The sequence below is a fragment of the Hypomesus transpacificus genome, chromosome 3 (genome assembly GCF_021917145.1).
Source record: "Hypomesus transpacificus isolate Combined female chromosome 3, fHypTra1, whole genome shotgun sequence".
Classification (NCBI taxonomy): domain Eukaryota; kingdom Metazoa; phylum Chordata; class Actinopteri; order Osmeriformes; family Osmeridae; genus Hypomesus; species Hypomesus transpacificus.
This window is the reverse complement of record NC_061062.1, coordinates 5,193,203-5,215,246: the sequence shown is the minus strand read 5'-3', so window position 1 is coordinate 5,215,246 and position 22,044 is coordinate 5,193,203. Positions and strand designations below refer to the sequence as shown.

General features: G+C 40.0%; 2 protein-coding genes and 1 long non-coding RNA gene across 4 annotated transcripts in view; 1 reads left to right on the top strand and 2 right to left on the bottom strand.

The window, feature by feature from the left end:
• Positions 1 to 186: 186 nt before the first annotated feature.
• On the bottom strand, positions 187 to 5,134 carry tpgs1 (tubulin polyglutamylase complex subunit 1). Its single transcript, XM_047016908.1, has 2 exons — positions 4,492 to 5,134; positions 187 to 1,678 (listed from the first exon to the last, which is right to left on the bottom strand). The coding sequence occupies exons 1-2, from the start codon at positions 4,929 to 4,931 to the stop codon at positions 1,033 to 1,035; spliced, it is 1,086 nt and encodes a 361-aa protein (XP_046872864.1). The 5' UTR covers positions 4,932 to 5,134; the 3' UTR covers positions 187 to 1,032.
• The window catches only part of LOC124464979, a 26,390-nt gene continuing 8,564 nt past the window's right edge, over positions 4,219 to 22,044 (top strand). The window contains exons 1-3 of one of the 2 annotated variants that reach the window (XR_006955780.1): positions 4,219 to 4,481; positions 8,243 to 8,395; positions 8,896 to 8,928. This is a non-coding gene — a long non-coding RNA (uncharacterized LOC124464979). Of the gene's footprint in view, positions 4,564 to 8,242; positions 8,396 to 8,895; positions 8,929 to 22,044 lie in introns of both variants that reach the window. The other variant, XR_006955778.1, reaches the window with a different exon arrangement.
• The window catches only part of tpo (thyroid peroxidase), a 25,899-nt gene continuing 14,790 nt past the window's right edge, over positions 10,936 to 22,044 (bottom strand). The window contains exons 9-11 of the mRNA XM_047016920.1: positions 18,464 to 18,701; positions 11,674 to 11,882; positions 10,936 to 11,253 (exon numbers count right to left, since the gene is read on the bottom strand). Of these exons, the coding sequence (XP_046872876.1) occupies positions 11,072 to 11,253; positions 11,674 to 11,882; positions 18,464 to 18,701 (629 nt within the window). The 3' untranslated portion in view covers positions 10,936 to 11,071. The remainder of the gene's footprint in view (positions 11,254 to 11,673; positions 11,883 to 18,463; positions 18,702 to 22,044) is intronic.

Below are 22,044 nucleotides of genomic sequence, written 5' to 3'. Positions count from 1 at the left end.
ATTTGTGACCTAACAGCTGTTTAACCACAGGTAAGCAGAAGTCGATATGATCTTTCAATAATGACAAACAAAGTCTGCTCACCTGTTGGTCTGTCTTGCTGCTTGTATGCTGTTTCATAACGCCAATTGATAGGATGAAATTTGTCAGTCGGAGGCGGAAAGAGTTGCACGACAATGGAAGATAGTTGACTTTGTTTATTAGATGAGTTCGGATCATGTGACTTCCTCACGACATAGTGGTCAGCATGAGTGAAGAACATGTCTCACAGACGTTATTTATATAATGGATGGACAGTACAGATATAGGATCCACAGAACGTTTCCTTACAAAGTCAAGTACAGCCCATGCGTATAGTAGAACAGACCAAAAGATGATAACATCATAACTCATGTAAATACCGTTTATACATGTTTCCTTCTATCTCCCAAGAGTCTGGACATTCCTATTCTAAATATGTAATGTGAGGAGCCTCACTGTATGGCCTCTTGACCTCAGCAAAGGACAGTCTTATGTAAAAACTCTGCATATCAACAGCCATTCAGTTGTCCATCTATCATATCTAGCTACAGTGCATGCACCTGACTACAATGGGCAGTGTTAATTTAGCAAACATTATGATGACCATTGACCATTTAACAATTTCATTGTCAATTTATGTTATCAACACATTTGTTTTAGAGGTTCCGATCAGGTTTTGATCCCTTTAACCATATTTGTGAATACACCCTGAAGTCCATACAGATATCAATGAAGAATCCTATGTGATCAGCATTGTAATAGTCAAGAACACAGAAAGTATTTCACAGGTTGGTTTATTTGTGACATGATTAACAATGAAATAAATTATACAAGTGATGAAGGTAGATTAATTTAACAGACACATACATTTGTCACTTTTGTTTTTCAAAATATCTTAAATATTTCCGTCAGCTTGCACGTTTTCACGTAGTTTAGTATAACTCAGGAAAGCATATTATTCTGAGCATGTACACCATTTGTTGTACAAATCTGTAATGCACACAGTAGTTAACTTATGATATAACTCTGACTCGAGTGATGAACAACTCTGCTGCTGCATCCTCAAACTCCTTGGCGTCCATATTGACTCCTGATGCCTCTCCAGCTGTGTGTGCCTCAGCCATGGCCTGCGCAAGCTTGCAGGGCGAGATCTTAGCACTCGCCTCCAGATAGCGATTAGCCTTAGCATTAGCTTCCAGGTAGGAATTGGCCTTTGTGTTAGCATTTGCATTGGTGTCACATCCCTGGGAGGTCTCCAGGGCTTCCTGTAAGGTCCCCAGCACAGCCAGACACAGGGCACGGCCTGCAGGCCCCTCGGCTGGGCCACAAACCTCTGCGTACAACCGCTGAACACGCCGTATGTAGTCACAGAACACGGCACACGTCAACACGCCTTGCCCGAACACATCGTAAGGTACTGCTTCGTGATTCTGGCAGTGAAGGCGCCTTAGAAGCGGGGCAGAAGTGGAGGCAGGGACCCCACCTTCACTGCACAGGCATTGAAGAGTCTGGGTGTAGAGGCCCCCTCGCACACCGCCACCGGTTGGCCTATTGGAACTACGGCCTCCAGGGCCTCCACAGAGCTGTTCTCTATACCTCTGGGGGCCCGTCTGGGTCAGTAGGTCATATGCCACACGTACATTATTGCTGAAGGCAGATCTGTAAGGAAACATGAAAAATGGCATGCATGGGGTGGTTTAAATCGCTAGCGCATATATTTTCATAAAAGTAATATCTAGCACGAATGTGAGATAAATGTAATATCTAAATCAACAATTCAATTATTGATGTATCAGATGACTGGTAGATGGCATTTAAGTCTGCATAACTCAAGACAGCTATCAACTCAGCAGAAAACTTCCCTCCGTATGCCTGTGCCTTGCCCATTCCTTTAGCGGGATAAGTTATTCTTTACTTCTCAAAGTGAGAAACACAAAGGTATGGCTGTATCGATCTTGATTTTTGCGCAAGTCCTTCTACAACTTCTCTCACTTCAGCTTTTGCTTCTCTCGTTGTTTCTCTCCTAACATGCATTGTAAACTTTCATTTTGATTGTCTGAGTTTTGTGAAGTGATTTAAATAACTCATGAGATTGCACAACACATTGTAGTATGGAGTGCTGTCTGGGACTTTCCCAGTTTCAGCGTTCATTGAAAATAATGGTTGCTGGAACAATTATATGACAATCTTTGCTGGTTTGTATTTGCCACCTCCAGTTTTCGCTTTGTTTTGCTGTATTTGTGAGGTTGACTCTAAAAGAGACAGATATACCTTGCAGCCATATACTTGTTTTCCACGACAACAGGTGAGTCATTTAATTGTTGCGGGTGCCATTTTGCAAGTCTGTTCAACAGTTGTCAAAATAGCACATCGCCCCTTACCTGTGGCCCGGCTCACAAACGTCAAAATACATTATAAATAGGGCTGAACGATTCTGGAAAATAAGCCTATTGCGATTAATTTCTAATATTGAGATACAATATGATTTTTATTATTATCATATGATTTATTATTTATAAAAAAATAAATATATACTATTAATATCCAGTCAGCCACATAACACACAAAGTTCAGCAAAATTAAGGAGAACATACCACCTGCACCTCTTTGAAAATATTTGGGTAAATCAAAGCTAAATGTAGGCTAATAACATGTGGGTGCACTTTCTTAAGGAGTAGCTTTACAAGTATGTGATCGTTCGAATGTGGGTCCCACAGAGTAACATCACAAATATGTGATTACGAACATTCCAATTGAATATTTTCCAATAGACAAAAACTATTCGACAAATGCTTTAGTATGGCTTAAAAATGTACTAATAAGAAGGCTAACGGTGCGTGTCCACTATAGCGGAGTGTCGTCTTCCAATTAATTTTCCCGGTGAAGATTGAATGAAGCCCGGTGTTAACGCTCCTGTAGTGCATTGTGGGAAGGCGAGCAGAGCGTTGCAATTTCTCAACGTCATGTAAATGAGGAGTGTTAAACGCTAGTGTTGGCAAATCGGATTGGTTTCTTGTTCCTTGTAACGTAGCAACTGTTGGGCATGGTAAACATTTCTAGGTTTCACAGTTTCAAGATGGAGGAGAAACTTAGTGTGTGGCTTCACACCCAGTCCCGGTCAGAACACGAAGTTAGGTAATGTGACGAGACTGAATTTAAAGATTACATTAAAATAATAATGCATGGTGCAGGGTTGTCGATGTTGTCAGTGTCCATGGTGTGTTTTTTATTTTACTTTTAAATTCAGTCTCGTCACATTACGTGACTTTGTTCTGTGCCACTGCTAGCTCGCTAGCCGACACACGACTGGTTCAGTGACCGGTGGCGTAACACTGTAATCTTGCACTAGTAAAATACTGTATTTTACACAAATATTGTGTAAAATTGGTATTTTGATCGATATTGGGAGTACATGAACCCAAGTCTGCATACTTGGCCATGACTACAACAGTGACCTTAGAGAACTACAACTCTGTATTAACCTGTCAGACACGCTTATTTGACACACTGGTGTTCTGCATTTTAGCTATGCTTTGTACATGGCTTTGCTGTGTTTTTTAAGGGCTGAAATAGATTGGTGTTGTTGTCCCATGAGGTAGCAACGTTAGCCAGGTAAGTTTTGCAAAACACTTGTGACTGCACAGCATCTTTTTTAAGGGCAAAATATCCCCACACAACTGACATACTGTGCCTTTTTGACACTAAAATGTCTGTAGTGTCAGGTTCTGTTGAGCCCAAGGCCATCGTACAGGTCAAGGTAAATTGTAGCGTGCAAAATTGATACTTAGTCTACAAACTGCTTTACTCTCGCGTGTCACGTGACCAAAGTAAAATCGCAGCATTTGCGATTACAAAATGTTGTTTTGTCACAATTGGCCCGCGGGCCGCCTGTTGCCGACCCCTGGTCTACATAATAGGCTACTGGGGTTTTTGTGCCCCCCCCCTGGCCTGTGGGCCCCTAGAATTCTCATCACCTTTCACCCCTAAACGATAGCCCTGTCTACTTCGCTCATGCTAACGCGCTTGGTTGAAAAATGAATATGCCTATTATAAGAATCACATCCAAATTGAATGACATTATCTTCTCCGGCCAAGACAACAAAATCTTTCTCTATTGCAACGCCTGAATCTGCAATGTCCAGCAGCCTTTGAGTCAGATCGCGAAAATGTTTGTACGTTTTTTTTTTAAGCGTTTCAAAGTTCGATTAGTCGATTTTCAGACGTTTTAGTCGAGTCTTGGTCGACCAAGGAAAATCTTAGTCGGGGACAGCCTTAACAACCACAGCCAAGACCCTGATACTGTGGCTTTTCTTGTTGTCCCCGTCAGATCCCTACTGCGATTGTTTACAAAATTTGCCTAACCATATAATAACAGTGGTTACTTCCTCTTACACAGTTGAATGATCTGTGTTCCTACCAACTTTCAAGCCAAACCTACGCCCTTGGAGGGACCATTTGCAAGGTATTCCTACCTCTGGGAGTGATGCGCTAATTTCAAGTGCCACAGTGCTTTGTTGAGATGTTGCTGTTCTTGAACGCCGGCGGTGAGTGTGATTCTTTGCTCTCCGTCACTGTATCCCGCTGTGCCGTTCTCTGACTCGGATGCTACATTACAGAAGTGATCGGCTAAGACCCCGATAGGATCATCCGATCTAGCTTCAACCATCTTAAGCAGAGCGCCTCGGAGCAATTCTCCCACCCCCACCTGCGAGAGAAATTCCCTTTCGCTGTCCGTTTTAGTCGACTTGGTTTCTAACATCGCTGCAGGGACAACGGGGCGACGTTTCTCCGCCATTATTCTTGGTATTAACAACGGAAGTGACTCGTTGCTCAGGAACGATTTGTTTGGAGCATGGAATCGTTTGGAATGCTCGCCCTGATCCATTGCGTAGAGAACTGGGGGGTATTCCATCAACGTAGATAAAGGAAAAGACAGACTTGTTTCGATAAGTCTCGTTTATTTCAGTGAGGGTTCTGTTCCATTAAGTAGACTTATAGTAGGACTATAGTCCTAGCTAAGTAAAAAAGGTAACTTATACCTCTAACAAGCCTGCTCAGTGTAAGGATGAAAGTCGAGCTGAATTTAGCTGTGTTGCAAAGAATTTCAAAGAGGCGGAAACATAATATTAAAAGATAGTTCCGTCGAGTGTCTTTGTTTTGTCCGTGTTCGGACAAAACAAGTGCAGTTTCTTTTTCACAAGATGACCCAGCATTAATTAATTTACGTGTTTGCTTTATCTCCAAAGAACGTATTAATTTAAATAAACAAGTTAATCAAGAAATCATGTCACTTCAACAGTTTTCAAAAGCCATTGGCTAATTGACATGAGATAAGGCCTAGGCCCTAAGCAGTGCGTGTAGACAAGTTACAACCAATTATGGTGTATCCGTGTTTCGACAACCCTGTGGATGAAGGGGCACAGGTACCAAAGAGCGTTTATCCCACCAACCCCAAGGGTTTTCAGCGATGCACTGTGATTCCCTGACCAGTATTTGTGGAAGAGGTATGGTTTGAGCAGGCCCAGCATAGTTTTTCGAGATAGACAAAAAAATCTTTATTTAAAAAAAGTATATATAGAAAAATACTTTGAGGAGTAATTGACCACAGAACCGTATTTACTTTGTCACAGTTGAATAACGACAGTTCAGTGGGTAAAATGGACATACAGTGAACCTCAAAGTCCATCTCACAATAAAAAAATGTAGTTGTAAAACAGTCAAGTTTTAACATGTAGTCATCTTATCCAGAGCGACTTACAGTAAGTACAGGGACATTCCCCTGAGGCAAGTAGGGTGAAGTGCCTTGCCCAAGGACATGACGTCATTTGGCTTGGCCGGGGCATCAAACCAGCAACCTTCTGATTACTAGCCCGACTCCCTAATCGCTCAGCCATCTGATGTGCCTTTTATTTAATTGGTTTACATTTAGTCATTTGGCGGACGCTCTTATCCAGAGCGACTTACAGTAGGTACAGGGACATTCCCCCGAGGCAAGTAGGGTGAAGTGCTTGGCCCAAGGACACAACATCATGTGGCGTGGCGAGAATCGATCCGGCAACCTTCTGATTACTAGCCCAACTCCCTCACCGCTCAGCCATCTGACTCCCTCGGTTTAAACCAGAGCACTATTGGCCCTTACATTTCTACAAAATTTTACTTTGGTGTTGGTGCAATCAATGGTGGGTAAACTGACATTGTCTGATTCTGATTCTAACTATAAATTTGGTTTTGAAATAAGGTCAAAATAATTTGATATTTGACTTTATGACATTGTTAAATGGTATATTTGTTGATAGAAAGTGTATTTGTAAGAGCACAAACCCCCGCTGTCCTGTTATCGTTGTCTTTGCAGACTGCCACTTCTGTGCGACACTCACACAATCAATCACATATTTTTTTTGCACAAACTAAATATTAGTCGATTGTATAGGACTATGTATTTGGGTTAACACAGGAAGCGTCTATTACTGGTTACGTTAACAGTGAAGAGGGAAAAAAATATTTGCCCTCGATAACATTTCAGGAGCCTGCTTTCTTGACTTTTCCTTGATATGTGTTTTATCATCCAGTATTTTTACATTTTCAAAATCACACTGGGAAAAGCCAGTTTAAAGCTATTTTGCTCCTTTTTCTGTTAAGTCCTAGCTGCACATTCAGCCATTTTCCACCTTCCTTTCAAGGCTGCGATTCGCTTTTCTTTTTGATGTTGCAAGGGCTCCCAAGCTAGCCTGGTCCTAACCAGACTCTCGTACATTTCATTTGTACATAGTCTGGCCTCGCTCGCTCCATTGACAAGCATTGACTTCCTTGTAGGCGGGTACTCTGTTGAAGTTAAAAACTAATTGGATCTGCCCAGAGCCACTCTGATGTGCCATAACCAATCGCTAATGTTCGCCTTAGCCAATTCCTTCACCACTACTGTAACATAGCTAGCTGCCGTAGCTGGAAAATCAAACTGTTTCCAAACCCCGTGAGGGAGGAGGGCCACAACATCATGGCCACCAACAAAACTCAGCAAAACTTGTTCTTGCTCCGGCTTTAGTTTATAGATATTCGGCAGTGTTGCCACAACGGACCGAATGGCTTTGCTCGCATTTTCTCCGCCGCCATTACGGAACTACAACACAAACTAGCGCACAACATCGTCATCGTTCTCAGCCACTTCCTCTGTTCGCTGATTTGCCGGTCGAAAATCAACCTGCAAAATCTGACTTACGTACCGAATGGCCAGACCGAGTACAGAAGCAAAATCCAAATTGAGCGGAAGTACGTAGGAGGGCAGAGCCAGGCTACTCCCAAGCAGGCATGGGACTAAAAAATGGCCTTGGACTTTAAAACACAGACCGGCCAACGATCGTGTATTATTATTGTAGGGCCTATATATATTTTTGTTGCATTATTCTGCGGCTGTTTAACCGGCCGTCCGGGAAATCTCCCGACGGCCAGTCGGACTCTGCTGCCAAGTATCTCATTCAGACAATAGTTAAATAACACTGTACGTGAAGCAAAATATGTTTGTCAAAATTTAAGTTTAAATATAGCCTATAATTGTGTGACAATATTCTTTTTTTTTTTTATTCTATTAAGTGCATTTGCTTCACTTCATGGGCATTTGTGTGGGCCCGTCTGTGACTCTATGAGGCAGCTACACTTTAGGTGTTTTCGACATCGGCTGCAGTTGCATGAACGACTTGCGAGCAGGGGCGGTTTAAGGCACAGACGGACTGGGCAGCTGCCATTTTTTCATGTCTTGTGGGGGGCGCAGGACCGGCACTGCTGGCTAGAGTTGCAGCTTGCATTCGGGAGGAGTTAAAAACAGCTCTGTTTTTTTTTTATTATTGGAGAAATATAGTAAAAACAAGCAGTATACAAACAAATAACTATTACATGTGCTAGGGGGTAAGCCGGACATTCCTGATTCCACAGTGACCAAGCCTTGAATGAAGTCAAACACCTTTTGTCTCCACAGTCTTTGCACAGTGCACACCACTTATTCCTTCACAATAAAAGTCCTAATTTACTACACACTGCCTAACATAACAGACCACTCAATAATATATCCTAAAATGGGACCTCCATTGTGCTGTGAGTGAATCAATAAACTTTGGAGAATCAGAAATGTTGTTATTTTCCATGGTAGACCACCTTGTCATTGGATGGACATAGACTATTGGTTCAGGTGTGATTCATTGTCCCATTGCTAATTGCACTTGTTGTGTTCAGGGTATAAGCCAATATTCAAATTCAGCTCACCCGACGCCTTGCCTATTGGGGAAGATGACTGCAGGTACTGTCGCACTCGGACAGCAGCGTCTCAACAACATTTCCAGCAAAGGCACATTAAGTATGCAGTGTATTTTATAGATGGTGGCAACGGTAAGGCTGTTTTCTTATTTTCTTTCCTCAATTTAATTTGGTCACACAAAATCCCATTTTAGCCTAGTTTGACCTTAGTGGACTGTGGGAGATCCCCCAAAAAGCAGTGTAATAGGCACCTTGATTGACTAAATACATTTTCATAAAGTATACAAATAGTTGATCTATGTTTAGACTAATTATTATGGTCACTAAAGTACATGCTTTTCTTGGCAGTTATGAATCATTTTGTTAACAACCTATGCAAAATAAAAAGTCAATTTGTCAACAGAGAAGGTCACAATTCCTTGCCTTTGTGAAAAAGAAACACATGACCAACGGAGCCACTGGCACTGCCCAAAGTGTGAAAAAGTGATTTCCAGATAAAACAATATAATTCCACCTTGAAAAACATTGTCATTTGCCTAATACATTATTGCCTACAGGCAATAATTGGTTGACAAATCTGAGTAATCTGAACATGCATGCAAAATAATAATTTAATGGCAACTGTCTTATAGGATGTCTGCTTGGTGAGACCACTGGTAAACAAGGTAGGCCCTATCTTTGCCTTTACTTTATCTACTTCAACTTATTCACATAGAATCCACATAGGAAACAGCCAAACAAGTTTCTTGTATAATTTATTTTCCTGCCACAAATCAAAGCGTTTACTTTTCGTAGAGAGTCCAAGCTGACACATTGTAGCCTTTACAGTGGCTAGCTGCAACACATCATTAGAGTAGGCTAGCTAGGTTACTATTACTAGTAAGCTAAATATCGTAAACATTATCTAACGTAAGCTAGACTAATGGTCTGGAGAATGATTTGGTGTAAACCTAACTTGAAAGGCAGCGTTTCTGCAAATGTTGTGTTTTGTGATAATGCTGCGGTGTTCTCGAATAATGCTGCGGTGTTCTCGGCTAATGCTGTTGTGTTCTCGGATAATGCTGTTGTGTTCTCGGATAATGCTGCGGTGTTCTCGGCTAATGCTGTTGTGTTCTCGGATAATGCTGTTGTGTTCTCGGATAATGCTGTTGTGTTCTCGGATAATGCTGTTGTGTTCTCGGATAATGCTGTTGTGTTCTCGGATAATGCTGTTGTGTTCTCGGATAATGCTGTTGTGTTGTCGGCTGATGTTGGTGGTGTGAACCAATGCTGTTGTGTTGTAAGCAGTAGATTGTTTTTTGAAATGTAGCGTTTTTATAAATGTTTAATTTTTGTTAATATCGTTGTGTTGTGTGTTAATGTTGTTGTGTTTTCAACTTTTGTTTGCTTTGCTAATGTTGCTGTGGTGTGCACCCGTGGGCCACCGTAATAATGAGCGTTGTTTAAGATTAGATTACAATGCAACATAAGGCAGACACTTTCAGATATGAGAGACCCCTTCATATTTTGGGGGCTTGGCTCCCTCTGGCTCCCACTAATTTGAGCACTGTTTTAAGACCATCTTTTGAATACCATTATGAATGCAATTTAAGACGTAATGTATATTATGTCCTTACTGGCAAACAAAGTATGAAGGACATGAAGTACAATCAGAGTCCCAGAATTCATGGGTGAAAATCTGATATCAATTTGGTGGGCACAATAAAAAAAACTGTTCTGAAACCGTCAACTTTCCCACCTCAGTCAGTCAACCCAGAGTAACGGTTTGAATTCAGCCTAAGTTAACCCTGCTTCCTGAAATACCCCCATTATGTAATGCAGGGGTCCCCAGACTACGGGCTGCCAACGCATTTGGACCGGCCCTCTGAACAATGCCAGACACTTTTTTTGGTGTGTTTTATAAAAAAAATAAAAAAATGTTTACACTGGTTAATATGCAGAAGTAAGTAAATGTTTTGATTTCAATAGCAATGAATATGAAAAAAGGTCATTGCGATATTCATAATGCTCTTTTAATAGGCTATTTATCCCTTAATATGTACGGATGTATGGTGCATAACAAAATAATAAACTAATCTAGCATAATAAATACATTTAAAATCATAATAACATCTCCACAATAATACTGGCAGTCACTGCGGCCCATGTAATTTACTCTTACAGACCGACCCTGCCCCACATTAAAGAAAAAACCCCACGCAGAAAAAGGTTTGGGGACCCCTGATGTAGTGAATGGCACGTTTATTAATAAGAATGTATACAATCACAACAATCCCAACAAACAAAATACAGATACAAAGTTGAATAATGATAAAGAATAGTTAATGGTACAACCCTTGATTACTTTGTTAAATTGAGATGTTATTCCACTAATACAGACTTCCCTTGCGAGTACTTCAGATATGTTTTTTGTTTTTTTTGTTAGATATTATTGTTGTCACACTGTGTCTGGTAAAAGACAATCCCTTGGCACCTACCTCTGTAATGCTAATTGAGTAAGTGCAGCAGATAATCAAGGACAAAAACTTGTTTAATTACATGTTCTTATGGTTGTTCCCTTTGGCACTTATTTTGGGTGTTCACAATGTGTGCTTCATGTTTTGGCTACCCGCAATGTTTTTGGGGCTATCTTGTTGTTATTATCAGTGACCTATGCACTTCGTAAAGCTCTCTCTTGGAAGTCGCTTTGGACAAAAGCGTCTGCTAAATGATTAAATGTAAATGTAATGTGAAAAGTGCACAGGTCTTTAAACGATGAGTGCAATGTTGAAAAATATATATATATACACTGGATGCAATAAAACATGATTACTTGCCTGAGCATTGAGGTGGTTGGCCACTCCAACCATTTTCTGTGCAGACAATTTCTACATTACCCTTTAAAGTATAACCATGGTAACAAGAATACAAAGCCACTAATTTCTTTGGAGTGGATGAAAGTATGTAATCACCATGCTCTATCTTTCCTGGTATGCCACAGTGTACATGTGCTGAAATAAAACAAAGTTACATACAGACCATATATATCTGAATATATTAATTGTGTATTCATTCACGTAGTTGGAGGGAGCTTCAATAGTTACAAACAGTTCCAGTAGTTCCTAATATCATAAAATCTCAGTTAAGAATGATTACAATTGCTGTCAAATGTCAGACGTAAACTGAACTTAAATACAAGATTTTGATTACAGTATTATTGGAGTAGATCAAACAAAATGACATGTTCCTAAAAGTTGTATTTGTTGCTTACAACACATTCAGTACGTTTCCATGATGGTATCAACTCGAATCTAGCTTTATTCGGATAATGATAATTTTCGGGGCAACTGCTATTATCCTAATATATATGGCAGTGAATAAACCGAAGCCTTAAAAATTGAAAATACATTATGAAAGGAGACTTGTCTTACCTTTACTAGGAACCTCTCTCCAGGCCTCCAAATTTGATGATGGAATGTCATTACATGAGAGAAAATTGTCTGGGTATTTCCTCATTCTAAAGGAATCAAGAGGAACCTCCCACACATTGCTGTTATCACAGATGACTCTTGAGAGAGAGTGCTTTTGAAGCTCTGCCCTCTGACGCTCTGTAAACACATCTTCATTCTCCCACCAGAACCTGAAAAATATTAACAATTCATATCAGTCAGTCATGACAGCTAATACAAATGGCCAATCACATATATGTTTGCTCTGGACCAGGAACTGTTCAGTAATTCTGTAATTAATGTTAAATATTTTGTTCTAACTAATGATAAAGCTCAGTTTACATTTTGAGTGGGCTGGGTACTTGCCATGCTGTATCTTAGTTTGTGCTACCTAAATTGTCAGCCTGTCTCGTCAATTCAAATGTAATGCAATTAACCTGATCCACCTACTTTGGTGTCTGTCTTGCTACCGTTCTTTGAATAGAATATGTGAAATTCTTGCAAATGATTTTGTAATTCCTGTAAGTTCCAACCTCAAAAGTTCATTTTTACAAAAAGACATGATCGTGTGTAATTGTTTTTTTGCATTGCATGTCGGTAACCCTCGGTTCTCATGTAGTAGGCTTTTGATAATTCTTTTACTTTTAAAAAAAGTTATTAAATATGTGATTTGATTTGGTTTTAGTCCTTAGGTAGTTATATTTGCCTCACTAAACAAAGATTTGCAATCATTTATCTTATAAACTTTTCTCTAACTTACCCAACAACACAAAATCTTAGCAGAATAAATCAAAAATCTAGATAATGATCAATTCACAACAAAAGAAGTGTGGCCCAGCAAATAAATACACAAACGTTTTTGGGGGGCAGGCTCAGGGGGTGACAGTCCCCTATGACAGGCCGGATTAGTCCCCCAAACAGCCCCTGGGCACTGAAGTTCATCCCCCCCAAAAGGGAGCGATAACAGAGGTATTGACACCCAGGTGTGTCAAATCACACACCTATTGGTCAAAGGCTGAATGACTAGTCCAGCTCAGCAGGCAGCAAGTATGCTTGTCCAATTTGATAAACAAAGTACTGCCATCTCACTCACAAATCACAAGACGATGATACAATTAATTAAATCATCTCAAGGCAGTGTATGGCTCAAGTCTATTGCAATTTTGTTTCCAAAAATCACCCAAGCAGAAAGCACACCAGTAATTCTTAAATGTGACTGACTGAAGATACAGCAGTGCCATCACACTTACACAGATGAGTGCAAGTAACAAAAGAACAGTCACGTGAGCAGAGCAACACACTGTAAAAGACAATACTGCACTTGACAAACAAACTCTCATACAGGCCAATAGCAACATCACACAATATTATGCAATACACCTATTATGCAAATAGTATATCAAATAAACTCAGGAGAATACATTATTTGGCCACACAATCACAACAAATTACCGTATTTTTCGGAGATAAAGCTGTGGCTTTTACCCCCGATTTTACAGTTTTCTTGTGGTTGTACGGCTTATATTTAGAAGCGGCTTATAGCCCGGTTTTAGAACTAAAAAGTGGCTTCGTCCCAACATCTCTACTGACCGTGCAGCTAATTTAATGATAATTTAATGCTCAACATTTGAATTACTTGTGTCAGGGATCGCATGCTGGCCTTATAGATCAAATTGATCAGCATGGCTTGTCAGGATATATATACACGCGTGCAGGGTTCTAAATTAACACCCGCCAACCCGCCAAATGCGGGTTAAAATTCATTTTGGCGGGTGTTAATAAAAACTCACTAGCCAGTTTGGCCAGTGATACATGAGGCATTACATTAATGATACATAAGGCTCTGTTCTCGGCATGGTTCTCGGTCATTTATCCCCCTGGCAGTACTTCCTGAGTTTCCCATGAACACTGTGCCATAATGCTACGTGATAACGTTTTATACGCCCATTGGCTCCGCGCAGTTGAAGTGAAACCGGCGAGAGAAACTGTGGAAACGAATGAAGCGTCCACCAGAAAACACAAGGAAGAAGTCAAACGAAGCATAGCGGATCATAGGAGGTAATAAGAGCTAGCTAGAGTAGTAAAGTAAAAAGTTAACTTAATGCGGCGGTGGTTAGGACAAAGTTCTGGGGGTGAGAAGAGGAACGAGGCAGGGGATGAGGATATTGATAGCACTAGAGAAACAAAGAAAATAAAATGTAATGAAATGGCTGACGGGTTGGGAATGGCTTGTGTTTGACAATGAAAATGTTGTCATGTTTTGTAAGGATTGCTGCATGTAGTCTACGCATAAGAAAAATTATTTTGCTTACTGACACAGTCTAGTGTAATGTAAATACACTGTTCTTAATAAACGGTATATTAGGTCAGTTTAATTAAAGCCTGCTTAGGACAAAACATTACTGTAAATGCATGGGCAGGAGTCAATCTCATCATGATGCGAATGGACGTTTTAACCATTTACAATAAATCGTGACCTTACTTAGTCACGCGTTGGTGATTTCACATACCCTTGCATCATACTTCTGTGCTTCATTTTACTTCATTTTCAGTGTTTTTCATGCCAACAATGTTAATAAAATGATCAAATGCATTCAGTGAAACTCATAATTTTTCTTATTTTCACCGGAAAGAATTTGGCTAGTGGAAATTCTGATTGGCTGGTGATCAAAAAGGTTAATTTAGAACCCTGCACGTGTGTATTGGGCGGTCCACAAATGCAGAATCAACACTTCACACACGAATTGTAGATTTACAAATAACAGACCATGAGAAATACAGACACGGAATGTTAAGTATTTTAAGAAATTACAAACGATATATTTACAAATGGAAATCTATGTGTGAAAATCATGGAACATTTATGTAAATGCCAACTTACAAATCACGAGTAAGCATTTTGATTTTGTGGATGGCAAAACACATTTGTAAATCGTGAAACATTTGTGGATCATGGTATTTGCATTTACGAATACTTTGGAGACATATCTCTCTCCATAGGATTCAGCTATATAATTATATGATGCTACATTTATATATTTATTGCCATCTTTTTTTTATTTCAGGGATTATTTCATAGCCATATTTATTTATTTATGTCTTTATCTATTTTTTAATTTAATTGTGACTAACTCGGCATTCCATAAAATGGGAGCATATTACTTGAAAGAATAATTATTTACTTTGTCGGCTCAGTTACACTATCAGGGCTAACGACATTAGCTAATTCAACTTCGGTAGGCTATCCTCATGTTACCTTCCTGACTCGTGGGTCTGCACCGTGGTAGGGAAACCTCAGGGTGAAAAAGATATCAAGAATTCATTGGTTAAATGATAAAACGGCTTGCCATAGTCTGTAGAGTTGATGTGAACGCAATCACCAACGATTTCTCATAACTTCATTAACACTTCAAACACGGAGAGTTTTCTTAAATGTGATTCCTTTGATCCTTGTGGTTTTTTAAGGAATCGCATTTGAGACAACTCTGGCCGATTTACGACTGCTATTTTCGAGTTCGGAAAGTCTTCTGAAGTTCAGAACAAATCCCAGATGAGAAAACTTTCATGAATGCCAAATGTTTTCCGAAATCCAATTCAGAAGAAATTCCATCTTAAATTCTTCTTAACTGCGTTCGAGAATGAGGCCCAATGCTCTTGGTACCCAGAATGCCCCGCAGCAAGCTGAAAATGTAAGATCATTTTACTGATTGGGTTCAATGAATCTCATTCAGTAAAGTGAACAAATCTTTTTTCGAGCCATTCATTCATTTGAAGGGGGGGAGGGGGGCTATCTGTCCACTGCAAACATGTATCATATTCTCATGTAGGTTAGTGCATGACATGTGCACCAGCAGATACTATTTTAAAGAAATTCCTGAATTAAAATAATGTATCATCGCAGTTTGTATGATTTGGTCATTTATTATCACACTAGCATTTAATTGTCACGGCAAACAATTACACATTACTAAACTGTAAGTGTAAATGTAAAGGGAAAATAACAAAAACTGTCAGTATGATGACTTGAACAAATATCACTCAGTCTTACTAAAACTGAGGCCACACGAAAGGGAATGCGGGTCACGTGAAAAAAGGATCCAAAGACTTGTAGAAAGACAGAGTCGGGAAATGAACGAATCGTTTGTTTCCTATCGCTACCAGTACAGAGCCTATGCAGGTCACGTGAAAAATGATCCAAAGACTCGTAGAAAGACCGAGTCGGGAAAGGAACTAATCGTTTGTTTCCTCTAGCTACCAGTACAGAGCCTATGCAGGTCACGTGAAAAATTATCCAAAGACTCGTAGAAAGGCAGAGTCGGGAAATTAACGAATTGTTTGTTTCCTCTAGCTACCAGTACAGAGCCTATGCAGGTCACGTGAAAAATGCTCCAAAGACTCGTACCCGAAGACCGAGTCGGGAATTGAACGAATAATTTCTGTTTACTTAGAAAAGCCTATGCAACAGTCCCGATGCGCGACCACGAGAAAATGAACGAATCACTCTTTGAGAGGACTCGGTACTCCCGAGTCCTTGTAAGGATTCGTTCAAAATGAACGAATTGTTCACCAACGACATCACTATAAGGTTAGTTAGATAAGCATTGTTCAGAGTTCTATTGTGTTCGTTCTGATTTGATATGCGTAATGCTATGGTCTGTAGTTTAGATCATTTGAGTGTTCACCATGATTGGGAATGTTGTTTGGTTAGATGGCTATCCAAGTTGTCCATTGGAAATGTGTTTTCTGGGTACATAAACAGTCGTGAGCATTGTTCCGCTCAACGCTAGCCAGCGTTACGGTATCGTTGTTCCTGTTTAAAGTGCAGCCTACAATCCAGTGTGGCCTGCACTCTGATTTACAAACACTAAGCTCCCATTCTGGTGGGGTGTGGCTTATTTTCCGAAAAATGCGGTACCTATATTAGCCTACTCAAATCACAGATAGCATAACTGGTTCACTAACAGAGCAATTGTATCAACATTTGTTTTCATCTAACCCTCAAGTAAAGTGCACTTCAAGAGGTTTCCCAATAGCTTTGTCAACATTCAGAGTACATCTTTAGTGTGTTCAGTTTACATTTCTGGCTGTGTCTGGTAATTGGGGTATCCCATCCCCCCTCCTAAAGATCGCACTGGTAATTTAATATATAATCAATGACATGAATGTTTCAAACGATACAACGTTCCTCCAGAAGCTGCATGAAACAACACAGAAGTACACGAGACTACATAAAACTAAATAAGACCACATTTTTACAGTGCACGTACAAACATGAGCAACAGGACAATAAAGACTGGACAACACACGGTGCAGCGCCAACCAGCCTACACAATTCTAGTGATGAGCCACTTGGTTTAAAACCGGTTTGGAGTGTCTAACGGGCAGTCTGTATGCAGGGAAAAGCATAACAAAAATGTGGTTTTTGTAGCCGAAGTGGGGGCGGATTGAGCAGTTCGCTGATGGCCCTGTTGTGCTTCCTTAACGTTTGCACTGGGGCAAATGTAGCCTCACAGGACAGTGATAAACCAAATCCAGTGGTAAATAAAAAACTATGAGTACACACAAAGGGTGTGTTCCCACTTAGTTTGGTTTGATGAAAACAAACTTTGATGTGATTGCTCTGTTAGAGAACCAGTTTTTAATGTAGGCTATAGCCCCCAAAAATGTGGGGTCCAGACCAAGTGATCCAAGACTCAAGAGAACCGAACTACAAGTATGAACATGGCGTTCATAAGCTCCACCAGCGATGAGCAGAAGCCTAATTAGAAACTAGCATAGAGTTTTTGCATTTTGTGTGGATGTTAACACACAAGCCACAGTACAATGTATTGTTCAGAGAGCAAAGAATTGAGAGCAGGATGAACGGGAGAGAAAGCAGAGATTGTAGCTTTTAGCTTTAAAATTCCCAACTAATACACTTCTCTCATTTTTGCAATACTTGGACCGTGCCCTGTCAATTAACAAAGAACAATAACTGTTTTGCCAGGATAACTGGATCTATCAGACCATTGAATGTTTATGATGTCCCTGTGTGTAATTACATGCTAATGACAGGCTGACCCGCTAACCAAAAACTCCCTCTGCTGGGTCGCTACACTACTTTTGACTGGAGACAACAAAGTGATAATTGTCAGCCGGCAATATGTTGATAATGTCGGCTACGCATTTATAAACCAACTGATTAAAGGGCTACACAACAAACACTCTAATGAAATAATCACAAATAACAACACAGAAATAAATGACAGATTGACAAAGGCATGTTCATTTTAAGACCGTGCCTTTGCTTCGTGCAACAAGTGCCATCTACCGATCGTTACATGTCAGTAACAATGCCGCTGTCTGTAGACTCATGGGTCAATTAGACCCCTAACAGCGCCATAAGTAGGGAAATGTGGCTCCGCACTTCTAGTGTTAAACATAGTTTTGGTTGTTTGGCCAAAAATGAAACCCCAACGCCAGCCTGAATTATTGTTTCAGTCCACCCCTGGTCACCTGGAAACTATTTTGTTTCTTTGGAGTATGAGCATTTAATTACTACTTAGATTTTGTAGTGTATCAGTGGTATAATCAAAAGGATAACAATAACCTATTAGCAACTTGGCTTCACAATATATACTTGTTCTAGTAATATCTCCTTGTATTCACTTAACAGCTGTATATCATCATTCATTACTGCGGTAATGCCAATGTGTGGAAAGAAGAATTGAATAACGACAATATGTTATATTTAGTTCTTTTATGTGTTGGTTTTATTTCCCAAATAGCCTACCTGTCCCCATCACGAAGCATCTTCATCTGCTTTGCAATTAAACATGAAAATAGTGGGCCAGTCCTAGAACCAGGTAATAAATCTTCGACGAGTCCTCCCAGCCACACGTCAATGTTGTCAGGGTGTCCATAAAGTTGCATGATCCTCTTTACAACACTTGTATTCCGTATAGCTTTTCTCAGATGGTCTAGAGTCTTTATTCTGCTAAGACCGCAGAATATCCTCCACTCATTATAACCTAGTGAAGAGAATAATACACAGTGGTGTGTGGTCTGAATAAGTAAGGTAGGTGTCAAGACAGTATACAGGTGCCAAATGGTGTCTGAGTGATATAATAATGGTGTTTAAATGCAACAACACGTTTTACAGAACCTGCTACTTCTGGGGGAGTTCAAAAGTCATTAATCACCTGTCCATGACACCTCAAACATTTGGAATGAAAAGTTATTTCGGACCACGGACTCCTGACCAATTATCTCATACTGAATTAACAAATAGTACATTATAATGTCGCTCTTATTTAATAATACTAACTCAAAATATATTATTGTAATGTTACCTTGATTTTATGAGAGAAAATAGAAATGGGTTGCTGACCAAGCACCTACCTTGATCATTTACATTACCACTACCCTAGTTTACCACTACCCTAGTTTGGCAGACCTTTGAAATTCTAGTTTTATCAATTTGTTGAATTAATCTGAAGCACCTCTCACAAGTTGGATTGGCTTGATGGGCACTTCTTGCGCACAATAGAGATCCGGTTGACGTACTCCAAGTTGAGTAAATAAAATTCCAATAAGCTTTTCTGCAACCGAGTTTTCGGAGTTTCCCATTTTGGAGTAACTCAACTCAGAGTTCAGGGTTAGGCTCAGAGTTTGTTAAACCCGCTACCTGGACCCCCAGGGCCCCGCATGTAAGGGCTGAGAATGTTGCTAAAATAAATGACAGATTGTGAAACGGTAACGTTAACTTAGGTATTCATCAGGGAATTAAAGCACATCGATTCGCAGTATTAAAATCCTCTCCCGGCGTACAACTAAGTTAATTACATTTTGTTCGAGATTGGTCAGCTGAACCAGGAAAGGATATCCCACGTCTGCCAACACCATCAGGCTCAGAAAGTTGGAGGGGATAGGTAAAAAGGCAGAGTTAGTCATGGCAAACCTGCTAGCGAGCAGGTTAGGTCCACAGAGTAAGTTACAATGGACACTGACCAAAAGTATGCCTCTTTTCAAGGTTAACCAACTCAAAGTTTTCACTAAACCCGCTACCTGGAATACCCCCCAGTAGTGTGATAATCATTAATAAACATAGTGGCTGTTTATCAATCCAAAGAACGCTAACGGTGCGTTCACACTGCAGCGGAGATGGCGGCGCTGGTGTCGGCTTCCAATGAATTTTCAATGAAACCAGGCATTGACGCTCGCGTTGGGCATTGTGGGAAGGCGAGCGGAGCGGAGCATTGCAAGTTGGATTTTCTCAACTTTATGTAAATGAGGAGCTTGAAAATGCTAGCGTTGGCCAATTGGATTGGTTTCTTGTAACATAGCAACCGTTGGTCATGGTAAACATTTTCTAGGTTTCACAGTTTCAAGATGGAGGAGAAACTGATTGTATATGTGTCTACACACCAAGTCTTGTTTTATACACCTCTGTACGATTAAAGAGACGTTAACAAAAAAATATATACTTGGTGCAGGGTTGCCGAGGTTGTCGGTGTCCCTGGTGTGTTAAATTCAGTCTCGTCACATTAGCTAGCTACGTAGCTCTAACTTTCTTCTGTTCTAGCTGCATACTACAGTAGGCCAAGTCTAGCTAATCTAGTTCACCGGGCACACGATTGACATTCAACGTTGAAATGCTGATTGGCAGTCACTCGCTAGCCATACAGTAAATGTGTAGTGGCCATAATCTAGCGAATGTTACTGGAAACATTTATGAAATGCTGTATAGCCTAGTTGACAATATCATGCAACATCTATTAAAACATAAACATATTAATTAATGCACAATTGTCGATCAATAGTTACATATTTTACATTTATGTATGTACTTATTTTTGTATTCATTTATTTATTCATTGATTTCTTGATTGATTTCTTCATTTCTTCATTCATTTATATATTCATTTATTTAATCATTCATTCATTTATTAATTAATTAATTGATCCAAATATGATAGTGAAAGGAGGCCAGTAGGCGTGGAAACTGACGTTCAGACATGGCAATCAATCCAGAGCCATAGATTCAATCTAACTAACGCCTGGGACACACTGGCTGCGAATCGCCCTGAAGCGCCCTAAAGCGCCACAATCTGCTACGAATGGCGCGATACTGTTCACACTAGACGCGCATTTCTCCATGCCGGTCACCAAGCCTTTCACCTTCTCTGAGCTTTCCTTTTATACATGTAAAGCTTAAATGGTACATAAACATGGCATAGGATATAAGCTATTTAGGCAACTTGTTGCTCCAATAACCGTCGCAACAGCATACCATTCCCAACATAACATGGCAACGTTTGGCTTTTGTTGCCGTAGTCTTTGTAAAATACGTGATGTGGGGCATACAACTCCATGTAAGACTAAGCTACATTTAATCTTCGATGATTAACTTTGTGTCGTCAATCAACAAATTTCTCTTCTGCTTGATTAGGGGCTACGACAGATCGTCTATCTCGCTCTTACACACAGGACAAATGTCGGTTTGACAATCAACAATCAGGATTTTTTATTTTAAAATGTTTACATTTTGAAAATTGATCGGACATCGTTTTTATCGGGGTAAACACATGGTTGGCCGGTCAGTGTAGTGAAGTTGGTTGTTAAGTGAGGTGGACATTTATTTATTCATTCATTTGTAAATATGGCAGGTTTGGTCCTCCTTAATTGTTTAGCTGAAATATGGATAGTAAAAACATAGTTATGAAGTTTGTCCGCCTCTCCTGACATCTTGCAGTGACTTCTGGGAAATCAGAAGCGTTCTCGTTGGCCAAGTCACCATCCGATGCATCCTCGATAAAAGTGGTGGATCAAGAACACTTCCGGGTATTTTTGACGTTCTTGGTTACTTGTGTTCTTTGGATTGGAACCGTACTTGGCAATGAAATATGACGTAAAATGAGTTCGCAAGAACACAAGAACGGAGAAAAATGTGGATTGATAAACAGCCAGTGTTAATTGTGTATCAGGGTTATGGTAACAGTAGTGTAATAGCTACCCCCTTGTTACTTGTGGGGACTGGACATAGTGTTGGAATAAGGCTGAAGGTATCTGTTTAGGTATGCTTTAAGGAGTTAGCATGGAAGATGTTCTGGAGTAGTTGTCCATCGGTTTCCTTTGTACTATCAAGAATATTTTGTTATCTTTGTTATCCCTTCTTCATGCAGAAAAAAATGTATCAGATTACATACACAAAAACCTTTCATCCAACACCCTCTCAAATTTACTACAATGCAGCCTACAATGAAAAACGTGAGTATCTCAAAGATATGTGTTTTGTGGTGTGAATGGAAACACAAACTGAATTCATGATATTGTTTCGGATAAGTATCAAGTACGATTACTTCATTGTACATG